The following is a 12,394-nucleotide window of genomic DNA, read 5'->3' on the forward strand; positions in this document are numbered from 1 at the left end:
AGACACTCTAACAATATTTGTCCTCCCAATCCATAAGCATGGAATATCTTTCCATTTCTTTGTGCCATCTTTAATTTCTTTCATCAATGTTTTATAGGTTTTAGAGTATAGGTTTTTCATCCCTGGTTAAATTGATTCCTAGGTATTGCTATTTTTGGTGCAACTGTAAATGGGATTGTTTTTATTAACTTCTCTTTCTACTGCTTCATTAATAGTGTCTAGGAAGGCAACAGATTTCTGTACATTGGTTTTTTTATCCTCAGACCTTACTAGAGTCATTTATCAGTTCTAACAGTTTTTTGTTGTTGGACTCTTTAGAGTCTTTTTATATAGAGTATCATATTATCTACACATAATGAAAGATTTACTTCTTTCTTACTATCTTGGATGCCTTTTATTTCTTTTTGTCATCTGATTGCTATAGCTAGGACCTCCAGTACTGTGTTGAATAAAATCGGTGAGAGTGGACATCCTTCTCTTGTTCCTGACCTTAGGGGAAATCTCTCAATTTTCCCCCATTGAGTATATTGTTGGCTCTGGGGTTATTATATAAGACCTTATCATGTTAAGATATGTTCCTACTCACCTACATTTTGGCCTTCGCGGGAATGTTCTAAGAATCCAGAGATAAAATGTACCCCTGGTAATGCACACAATAGACAAATGAGACTCTCAATCAGTCCTATGCTTTGGAGCCTATCTCATTTGGTATTTTCCCAGGATACAACCCTCTGGTTGACTTGGGTTCTCTATCCCAAATGTGGAATTCGTACCATGTGTCGTGTCTTCTCCTCATTCCATGGTTTTCAACCCCCTTCTCTGGGAGTATGGGAAAGGGCCACAGATGAAAAGAGAAACTCAAGCATCTGATTCTAGAGGAGAGGGAGGCCCAAGGGCATGGAGAACAGGATGCTTCTGTGGTGGGAGCCCTATCCAGGTCAAGTCTAAATGCTTTGGCCCAGGGCAAGAACAAGGGCAGAGGGCAAGAACTAGGGCAGAATTAGCAGCAGGGCCTCTGTATACACTGCACAATGCCCACGAGACAGCAACAAATTGGACTCTGTCTTTATTTAAGGCAAATCTGGAGCCACTGGTAGAATGGGAATATTTGCAGCGGTAACTTCTCTTCTGAGGGGGCGAATTCATACCCCCAAGGTTATTAGTGAATTAACAGGGCTGGGAAGGCGGGACCTGACCCTTAGAAAGAACCCGTGTCACAGAGTCAACTCCTGCCATTGCCCCTCCTTCCCTTCCCCTCACATCCCTCCTTCCCAACAACTGTCAGCTGGACGTGGGTGGAAGTCAGAGGTCACTCTCCTGTGTTCGCCAGCCTAGGATCCAAATGACCTCTGTGTTACAGCTATCAGGACTGTGAAGACGAGGCTCTTGCTCAGGAGTCCACACAGCACTATAATGATGATGCTGATCACAGAGACCCTGGGGGAAAGAAGAGACGAGACATAAAATGTGGCTGCTAGCATCGACACACCTCACACTTGAGTGTTTACAAAAGTCCTTCATGCCCCTTCTCTTAGCTGCTTAGGTCCTCCCAGTACCTGTCCCCATACTGACCGGACTTGTGCTTTGAGTGTGTCCCATTGCTTAAAACTGCTGACTAGAATATATTTAGTCAAGTGCATAGAGCCCACGTGCAGAAGGGGTGGGGGTATGTGTGCATGGCTGTGGGCTCGGGCTCCTCTTCCTCACTGGGATGCAGCAGAGGGTCAAGTTCTAGAAAGGAAGCCTGGTTTCTTGTCTCAGCAGCAGAGCCTACTTCCTTGGAGGGCCTCACTGCTTTGGCCTCAGTTTCCCCATCTGTAAACAGAAGCCAGTCCTCACCAAAAACCCACTATGAGTTTTTATAGATTTTAGAATGAGCCCTGCAAGGGGCCCCTGGGTGGCCCAGTCTATTAAGCAACCGACTTTGGCTCAGGTCATCATCTCACTGTTCTTGGTTTCGAGCCCCACATCGGGCTCTGTGCTGACAGCTCAGAGCCTGGAGCCTGCTTCAGATTCTGTGTCTCCCCCACTCTCTGCCCCCCCCTCACTTGTGCTCTCTCACGCTCGCTCTCTCTCAAAATAAAAATAAATATTAAAATAAATACATAAATAAAAGTCCTGGGAAAGCATTAGTGGATATCATAAGAAAGAGATGCCCATGAGTGAGGAAACTTGACCTATCAGCAGTATGGAAACAGATTACAGCACAACTCATCTAAGTGATAAGACACGGGGTCAAAAGAGAAATAGGCAGCAATGGAACAAATAGAAGCCCCCCTGTGGACCTAATGTGCTGTACAACTTTAACATCTAAGGAAAGCAGTACCCAGGAGGAAGACAAGGATTATTTAGTAAAAAATCTTAGGGCATTTGGATAGCAATATGAAGAACAAGTCATCTTTTGTACAATTTATAACATATAGCAAAATACACCTCCCTCCCCCACCCCCCGCAAGAGGGACTAACGATTCAAATAAAATGAAAAAACAAAAACAAAAACACCTAGAGAAGTCACCAGGAAGTAGCATCGAGCACGTTAAGGAATGAAACAAAGCAATCATTTAAAAATCAACACGTCTGCCCATGCAAAACTTAAAATCGAATGTGCGAACTCGCTGGCAAAGGGAGAAACGAGAGAATGGCAGTAGAAAGCGCCAGAGGCCCCTTCACGCTGCGGCCTGTGGCTGGGAGCCTTCCTCCATCACCTGGAACTACACGTCCCAGCGGCTGGTCGGTCCAGGCCCTGCTGGCTCTTCTGTGGCTTCGTGGTTCCCGGTTGCAACTGTGCCCCCCACGGAGCAGGTGCAGCCCACTGCTCGGCTGGGCTAACTGGGCCTTCAAGTCTCCGCTGCCCTCCCAGTACTATCACGCATTCGTGCACGGGGCACCCGGTGTGCATGCACCTGCAGGCCAGCACGCCCGCACCAACCTCTGTGGCCGCACACAGGCTGCCAGACCACTGCCCCCACCGCAGTGCCTGGGGATTCATGCGTCCCTGGGCCGTCCCTGGGGGAAGACTGGGAATCCAGGAGTGTAAATACTTCAGCTCCCCCTGCCCCTGATATACACAAGGCCCATGGGTTCCAGCAGAAACGACTTGGGACCGAGCCCCAGAGTTCCTTTCTGTGAGTCAGGGGCTTGGTAATGCCACCCTTGCTAGGCTTCCTTCTTTTTACCCTTTCATTGCCTCCTACAATATTTGTACAAAAATTTTCCCATTGCCTGCTTCTGGTGAGCCCACCCTAAGACAGAGTGACAGCGGCCTCCTCTGGTGTGTCCCCCCATCCAGCCCAAGACTGGAAGCTCACTTCTCCCATTACCTGGGCAAACAGCCCCTTGTACTAAATCATCTCTTTTTTCAAGCAACTCAATGACTCCTGCTTCCCTGGCTGGATTCTGACTGATAGAACAGTTCATATTAGTTAACAGATAAAGTTAATAGAAGTGATGCAGACTTTGGTAACAAAGTGGACAAAAAGTATGTACTCTCAATTTACCTACTAGAAAATCAAAGTAACTTAAAAAGAAAACTGTTGGGTGGCTCAATCAGTTAGGCGTCCAACTCTTGATTTCGGCTCTGGTCATGATCTCAAAGTTTGTGAGTTCCAGCCCCTCATCGGCCTCTGTGCTGACAGCATAGAGCCTGCTCGGGATTCTCTCTCTCCCTCTCTATTTCTACCACTTCCCTGCTAGTGCCTTCTCTGTCTCTCCCTCTCAAAAATAAATAAATAAATAAATTTTTTAAATGAAATAAAAGAAAAATGTTGATTCTCACTAGGTCACTTATGTAGTCCAAAAAACTTAATAAGCACCTACTATGCACTAAGCACTTAGGCTGGTGCCAGCAGAACAGCCAATAGGACTGTGGGGAGGAAGGCAGTGTCCCTCCCCTCCTGGAACTCCTCATCCGTGGTAGGAGAGAGATGAAAGCCAGTGTCAGTTCATGTCCAATTAGCAGGAATATTTCCCACATACTAAATCTCTATAGGCAAAGGATCCCCACAGTGATAACTGCCTCACTTTTACAGTGTGGGTCACAACACAAATTGTTTCCAGTCTTTGGAAGACCATATAAACACTCACATTCTCTGAAGGGAGACTCTTTTGAATAAACAATTTAAAAGAAAAAAAAGACACCGCAAAAATGTTCGTCTCAGAGTTACCGATACTATCAAAAACAATGGGGCACCTGGGTGGCTCAGTCGGTTGAGCGTCCGAGTTTGGCTCAGGTCATGATCTCGTGGTTCGTGAGTTCAAGAACTGCGTTGCGCTCTGTGCTGACAGCTCAGAGCCTAGAGCCTGCTTTCGGATGCCATGTCCCCCTTTCTTTCTGCCCCTCCCCTACTCACACTTTGTCTCTCTCTGTCTTTTAAAAATAAATAAATAAATAAATCAATACTTAAAAAATGAAAATAATCTCAGTGTCTATAGACAAGTGAAGAAATAAGTTCCAGCTTTTCCATTGATAGAAAAGGATACATTTGTTGAGATGATACTCACAAAGTCTAGGCAGCAAGGTCAAAGAAGTTTACCATGGAAAAATAATTAGAATTACTGCCATGTTAAATATGTATGAACATAAATGGAGACTAGAAAGAAAATGTGGAGATCAGACGAGTTAGATTAGTGGGAATATTTCTCTGTTAATTCAATATTTAATGATAAAAACATAAAGCGACATTGAATAATAAACTGTAAAAAGGGGCATGCATTCAAAGCTAATGGTTCTTAGCTTTGCCTGCACATTGAGAAATCTCCTGAAGATCACATGAAAATTCCCATCTCCAGAAATTCTGATCTATTGGCCTACAGGAGGGCACATGTATCAGTATTAAACACAAATCAAAGCAAAAGTAAACACACCACATAATCCTAACACATAGCAGCCACTGAGAACAGTTGGGCTAGATTATAGCTTCCGGCTCCACAATCTCTAGCCTCCCTACTTCTGTCTAGACAAGGAAACAAGCCAGAGAGCATTTGTGACTCACCCAAAGTTCCACGGCCACTCAGTCAGGCTGGCATTGGGATCCAGGGGCCCTCACTCTGAGTGTACTCCACTACACCATTAGGCCCATGGAGCTGGCTGAGACTCACAGGAATTCAGCAAAGATATCCTTTCCCTCTCATTACTCCTCTAGTGTGCAAGGGAACAGGGTGAATGGGGGAGAGTGGCAGCCTCTCCAAGAGCCTCCAGCCCTCTCTAGCACTGCCCGCTTCCTCCCAGGGAAGTTTCACCAGACTTAGGTGACTCAAGTCTGCACCTGCTCTCATCTATCCATCACTCTCCACATCTTCTCAAGCATACGGACTCGGAATCAAACCAGGGGCCCAGAGACCTGAAACCGTAGCTGGTGACATCTGTCACATCTGTGATGTTGACTCCAAAGCTAAGAGAGGAGAGGTCCACAGTTGATTTAGGTGGGAGTTTGGTCACAGTCCTGGGTCTGGTAATGAGCGTGATCTGGGCCCTGGTGGTGGTAGGAGGGACGGTGGGAATCTGCAGTTTCCTGGTATGATCCTCACCCGAGGCAGTGGTGCTTGAAGGGTCTGCAAGAGGGCACATTGGATCAACAGATGGGTAAATTGATGAATGAATTGTCGAGAAGTGGGTGGGTGGAAGAAAGGAAGGAAGGAAGAAAAGAGGGAAGGATGGAAGGATGGATAGGTGGCCGGATTAATGGAACTGAAGAGGGAAATTAACATAGCAGTTCATGAAGCAAGCTTTTCTTTTGCTAAGATTAAAGAATTAGTGTGAGATCAGCCTGGGTCAGAGAGAGGAAAAAGGAAAGAAGGAAGGAAGGCAGAGAAGAAAAGAAAGAAGGAGAGGAAAGGAGGGAGGGAAGTGTGTGAAGGGGGGGGAAGTAAGGGAATTGTAAAGCTACTCCTGTCATTTGAAATGCACCTGCCTGCCATTCTGCACCAATCCATTAGCTTTCCACCGTCTTTAAGAATAATTTCCTGATTACTCGACCTTATACCATACTCTGCTTTGTAATTACCAGAACCTGTAGCATGTTGCTTTTCAAATTATCTTTTATTAATAGATAGCATATGAACTTTGCATTCTTTAGGCTTAGGATTCCCCAGGTGCTAGGAACTGGAACCTTCCTCCCTCTCTTCTCCTTCCTTGATTTCTCCAGTTACCATCTGCTGAGGCTCTACTATGTGTCAGGTGCTGTATCAGCTGCTAGGGATCCAGAGCTGAGAAAAGCACAGGCCCTTTTCTCAAGGAGCTCAGAGATGAGCATGAGAGGCAGCTAGGTAAACTGGCCCTACTACCCAGTGAGACAGCATCATCTATGAGAGGGGGACCTAAGGTGAGTTCTGGGGCTTTGCTACCCAAAATGGGAGCCATGGACCAGCCTTAGCAGCAGCATCACCAGTGAGCAGATCAGAAATGCTCAATCTAGGTTCCACCCTTGACCTATTGTGTCAGAGACTGCTTTTGAAATGAGATTCCCCAGGTGGCTTTTCCCACAGCAAAGTCAGAGAAGCACTGCTTTGGAAACATACAGGAAGGCCATCAAATATACCCTTGGAAAGGAAATAGATCATTTCTTTCCAAAGAAATGATCTTCATATGGAGACCTAAAGAATGAGACTTAATTATCCAAGTCTACCACTCATCTTTCACTGTACCCCACTTCCTACAATGGCACCCCAAATTAAGCTCCACTACTCCAAGAGGAATCTCATACATTGAAGCCTCTTCTTACTATTAGACCAAATGCCTTTCAAAGACCTTGGAGTAGAGACCATGAACTTTCAGGAGAGGCCAGGGCTGCTTGAGCCACAGCCCTGTTGGCACTACCACCACCACCCGTACCCCCGCTTGGCCTGGCTTCACTCATCCTCTTACCCCCACCCCAGGTCACTCACCTTTGGTCACCACCAACCGGACAAGGGGGGACAGGACATCCGGCTCTTTGGAAGAGTAGTAGATCACACACCGATACCTTCCTGAATCCTTCACTTGAAGATTGGTCATTCGGACATGCAGTATGCCCTCGGAGGGGATGTCTTCTAGGGAGTACCTGCCCTCGTTGACTTGGCTAGGATCCCCTGAAGTACTCTGTGTCACAACCAGCGTCTGGGGCTCCCTTCCATCCACCAGTCTCTGCCAAGCTTTCTGGGTGAAGGCATACTTCTCGATGGCGACGGGACAATTTACATTCAGGGTCTCCCCTTCTCTTTTTCGAAATGTTACTTCATTTGCAGCTTGGAGTTCTATAAGCAGGGAATCAGAGTTAGACTCTATGAGGAATCCTCTTTTTCTTGTTCGGCTGCTCATTTTTCAGATGAAATCCTCAAGGCCTACAGAGAACATGCAACCTTCCCTGTAAGCCAGCACTAGACTCCAGATCTTCTTACTATGAGTACTTTTTCTTTTACTCCAAGAGCTAGACCTCATCTGCATTTTGCAAACTTGCAGATGCAAACAGATTGCAAACAATCATAAATGATTGTTTTCGGGAGGAAAAAGTTGCCTGATTGAAGACCAAATATGGGACATGTGCCGAGACCATGCATGACAGGGGTATGACAGAAGGGAAGACTATAGAGAAGGACATACAGGTTGATGAATGGGTGTGAAGGCATGATCCTAGCAGAGAGTGATTCCTTTTACACAGCTAGGGGGACTGCGTCTAAGTAGGGGAAAGAGATCATTCTGGTCTGGTCGAAGGAAGCCTTGCCAATGGGAAGGCCAAGTTGAATGGAAGTAAGAAGATCCAGATCTATGTTTTCAGCTGGACACAACAAGGCTCTGTAACTTTACTGAGGGCCTATAGTTTGTACACTCAAGCCTGGGTTACTTTCTTCTTTAGAACACCAAGTAATGTACTGGACAGTAATGTTGGGTCAAACTATGGGTCAGGCTACCACTACCTACAACTACTACTGCTTTTATTAATACTACCACACACACACACACACACACACACACACACACACACACACTTTAATCCTCAGGTAATAGGTCTGAGAATGCCCATTGAAAAATGCCAACAGCCCCTCCTTTGATGGAGTCCCTGGGCTATCTTCACAGCCCACCTGCATGTTCATCCCAGCTTGGGCCAAGAGTTCCAGTGGGCCCTCAGCCTTACCTTAAGAAGACTCAACTCAGGGACTCCTGAGGATTTTGAAAATGAAACCAGGCCAAGTTTTCTGGGACCACACTGCAGTTTCTAAGGAAACCTCAAAAACAAGCTTCCTGGAAAGTCCTATGAACTCTGGTCAGACAAGAGTTCAGGCAAGGGGGCTGGTTCACTCATTCATTCACTCATTCATCTGTGGGTGGCTGAGAGCCTGTCGTGGGCCAGGCACTGTGCTGGGCTCTGAGGAGGATACACACGTCCTCTGTCCACCCTCTGTAACATTAATGTAAGAGGTTATAGATCAGTTATTTGCCAACTCCCTGGACAAGGTGGATGCTTTGGTCTGGATGTAGATGTCCTCCACCTCCCCAATTCACATGTTGAAATCCAAGCCCCCAAGGTGGTGTAGGAGATGATTAGGTCACGATTAATCCCATGAATGGGATAAATACCCTTATCAAAGAGGCTCCAGAGAGCTCCCTTGTCCCTTCCATCCTATGCGGTCATAGTGAGGAGTCTGAAGTCTACAACCTGGAAGAAGGCCTTCAGCAAAACCCAACCAGACAGGCAGCATGATCTTCAACTTCCAGCCTTCAGAACTGTGAGAATAAGTACCTGTTGCTTATCAACCAGCCAGTCTGTGATACTTTGTTAGAGCAGATGAAGAGAGTGAGAGTTACAAGAGTCTGAGATTGTGCACCAATTTGCCTGTGCTTGTGAAAGGAGACAGTAAGGAATCAGTGCTGGAGTGCTATGTGTGCACCATGTCTTATACCACTGTAAGAAAGGAATTCCTGATGTTAATAACAAAGAATAACAAATACCTTTTATTGCTAAGTGTTTAAAAGTACTATCTCGTTTCATTTCCCTAGCTCTATCACTGAAGCTTCAAAATGGATAAGGTTGACACCTGCCTTTATTCCTATTTCAGAGATAAGGAAATTGAGGCACAGAAAGGTTATTTCATAACACAGAGGTTATTAAGTGATTCACCCAAAGTTCCACGGTAGAAAGTGGTAGAGTCAGGATTCAAGCCTGGATAGTCTAACCCTAGACTCAGCCCCAAACCTCGGAACTAGGTAGCCCAAGGAAGCTGGCTGGCTGGAAAAGCAGCCTGAGCCAACGCCTGAATAGGTACCTAGCGATTCTGTTCTTTAGGATGCCAGAGCTAAAAGTTTTTAGGTCACCCCCAACCCACCCCCATAGAACATAGTGGCATATACACTGCTGGTTTTCTCCCACACAAATACACAAGTTCTTCTCCCAGTCCTCCTTTGGAGACACATGAATACAACACAAGGGAATGAGAACCAGGCTCTCGGCTGCCTATCTGGGTCATCGCCTCAGCTCCAAGCAGACACAGCATGCCACGTGTGTGCGGGCTCTGCAAGGTGAGCGCCTGTGACCTTGCTCAAAGTAGTGGGTTCCTGGAAAACACCCTCTCCCTGTAACCTTTCCAAGGCAAAGTCTTCTTGTCTTGGCTGTTGACATTTTCCCTCTCTCTGGTTATTTTCCCGATCTATTCATAAGGATTGGGTGGAGGGCAACTAAAGCCCCACATGATTTCATCTGTAGTGAAAGCATGAGCTGTACCACAGGAGAAGTGACAGTGTGGCGATGGAGCAGACCCACCAAGCGAGGGCAACAGTCCCCTCCAACAGCAACCACCTGCAGTTACAGCCCCCGTGTAAATGGGCACGAGGCAGGCCCCTTCTGTTCACTTCTGTTCTGCTGTACCTCAGCAATAACAGATTTCCTGACCCAAAGGAGGCCCCTGGGAAATATTTATTTAATTAATTATGTCTTTTAGGGTTAATAGATGGTCAACGTTAGGGGTGCCTGTGTGGCTTAGTCAGTTAAGCGACCGACTCTTGGTTTCACCTTGGGTCATGATCTCGCAATTCATGGGGTCCAGCCCCACGTTGGGCTCTGTGCTGCCAGTGCAGAGCCTGCTTGGGACTCTCCCTCACTCTCTCCCCCTCCACTTCTCATGGTCATTTTCTCTCTCTCTCTTTCTCTCAAAATAAATAAAACTTAAAAAAAATAGGTGGTCAACATCAAAAGCATCATAATGGAATATAAAAAACAGAAACTTCAAACTCAGTTTATTTCGGATCATGTCAAGTTTAGGTTTACTCTATCGTTTTCCCATCCAGGGTTTTGCATACCTCTGACAACATCAAAATACACAGATATCCCATTTCCCTAATTCACCCCTTTTATTTCTGTTCTCAGGCCCTCTCTATTCTCCTGATCCTGTTAAGTCTAGGTAGAGAAACCCAGTTTGGCACATCTACCAATTGCCTCTATCCTGGGCGGCCACTGCCCCTGGAGCTTCCAAAGAAAAGGGAAGCTTTTCTCATGGCGGGATCCCCAAGGTTCTGGGCAGAGGTCTCACCTGGTCCTGCCTCTTCCTCACCTTACCTGAGATGAAGAGCATCCACAGAAGCCCCTGCACCCTGGCTTTCCTCATCCTTCACGTGCACCAACCCCAACAGCCACTGTGGTGCCTGGGACACTCTGGCTGAGAGGCTCCAGAAAGTTGCACAACAGGATATGAAGCCATTACTGGGAGGTGCTGAGGCTGATGCTCTGTTTCCGTCACTGGTTGCCTTGAGTCACTGGTTGCCTTGACTCCGAACGTCAAGGACAACGCAGGAATCCAGAGACAGGGCTGGCGTCTCAGGCGTCTCTGAATCCCAGTTTCCTCTTCTCTGGGGATATTGACAATTACCTTTACAGCCAATCTCACAAAATTTTAGTAAGAATAATACTTACACATAAGCAAGAGTAAGGTGTCACTATTATCAGGGGACTAGAGGGCCACCTTGCTTTCTTGAGGCTGGGTCTCCATTCCCATCTAGGTCAATGTAGGTAAGTGTGCCAGGCACACTGGTGGGTTTGGGATAATAATACCTTGTTTTTAATGCTATTGCAAGGATGAAATGGAGTCCCTAAGGAAAGTGCTCAGTACTGACCCAACACACATGTTTTGTCTACATCCTGTCCTTACTCACCCCACCCTGATTTCCTTGGCTTTTTTTGACTGGGGGGCTCACCCCCTCTCCACCCGGATGGCCCACACCTTACACTTGCCCTCTGCCTCCTGTTACAGACGTGGCCTTGGAGCTCATGAAAGTGTAGGAAACCCCAGAAATGATTGGAGAGGACATGGCCACCATTAAACAAGAATAGACTTAGATTTTTTTTAAAAAAGAAAACAAGGATATAGGACAGGACAGCGATAAAAGAAGGAAAAATTCAGTAGTTGTCATACTAGAAACAATAAAAGGCAGATTTGATGATGTGGAAAACTAAATCAGTAACAGAAAAAAAGTCACTTCAGAAATATACCCAAATGTCCAATGAATATAAGCATTTTGAAGAGCTCAGAAATACATTAGAGGGAGAGTCTTAGAAATCCAATAAAGTGTCGACAAATAAGAGATGCTTTTGAATTATAACATGGAGCAGTGGGTCATAAACAAGTATATATATAAAAACTTTCAGCACATTATGGCAACTATATTGCATATTCAGAAGTTGCTAAGAGAAGAGATCTGAAAATTCTCATCACATGCAAAAAAATTCTGTAACTATGAATGGTGACATATGTTAACTAGCCTTACCATGCTGATCATTTGCAATAATACAAATATTGAATTATTACATTGTACACTTGAAACTAATATAGTGTTATATGTCAATTATACCTCAATTTAAAAAAAACACTTATGAAATCTGAAAAGAAATCTGTAATTGGAGGTTGGAAGTCCAACAGGGGCAAGGAAAAGTTCATGAAGGGTGACCAAGGAAGTTTCAGGTGAAAACTTCTTTTAATTTCAATATAAAGATTTCTTGCAAACTGGAACTCTGGGAACTCTGAAATACAGTAGGGAGCTTCCTTAAAAACTTAAAAATATAACTACCCTATGGCTCATATCTACTAGGTATTTACCCAAAAGACACAAAAATACAACATTGAAGAGGCACATGCACTCCAAATGTTCAGCAGCACTATCAACAATAGCCAAACTATAGAAGGAGTCCAAATGTCCATCTACTAATGAATGGATAAAGAAGATGTGTGTGTGTGTGTTTGTGTGTGTGTGTGTATACATACGCGATGGAATATTACTTGTCAATCGAAAAGAATGAAATCTTGCCATTTGCAATTCCGTGGATGGACCTAGAGAGTATAATGCTAAGCAAAATAAGTCAGTCAGAGAATGACAAATACCGTATGATTACACTCCTATATGGAATGTAAGAAACAAAACAGATGAATGTAGGGG

General features: G+C 45.3%; 1 protein-coding gene across 1 annotated transcript; it reads right to left on the reverse strand.

The window, feature by feature from the left end:
• Positions 1–1,043: 1,043 nt before the first annotated feature.
• TREM1 (triggering receptor expressed on myeloid cells 1) lies at positions 1,044–10,632 on the reverse strand. The gene is made up of 4 exons (XM_029945178.1): positions 10,524–10,632; positions 6,883–7,230; positions 5,340–5,550; positions 1,044–1,437 (listed from the first exon to the last, which is right to left on the reverse strand). Exons 1-4 carry the CDS (start codon positions 10,570–10,572, stop codon positions 1,332–1,334), a joined length of 714 nt encoding a protein of 237 aa, XP_029801038.1. The 5' UTR covers positions 10,573–10,632; the 3' UTR covers positions 1,044–1,331.
• Positions 10,633–12,394: the final 1,762 nt, after the last annotated feature.

The sequence above is a fragment of the Suricata suricatta genome, chromosome 7 (assembly GCF_006229205.1).
Source record: "Suricata suricatta isolate VVHF042 chromosome 7, meerkat_22Aug2017_6uvM2_HiC, whole genome shotgun sequence".
NCBI classification, from domain to species: domain Eukaryota; kingdom Metazoa; phylum Chordata; class Mammalia; order Carnivora; family Herpestidae; genus Suricata; species Suricata suricatta.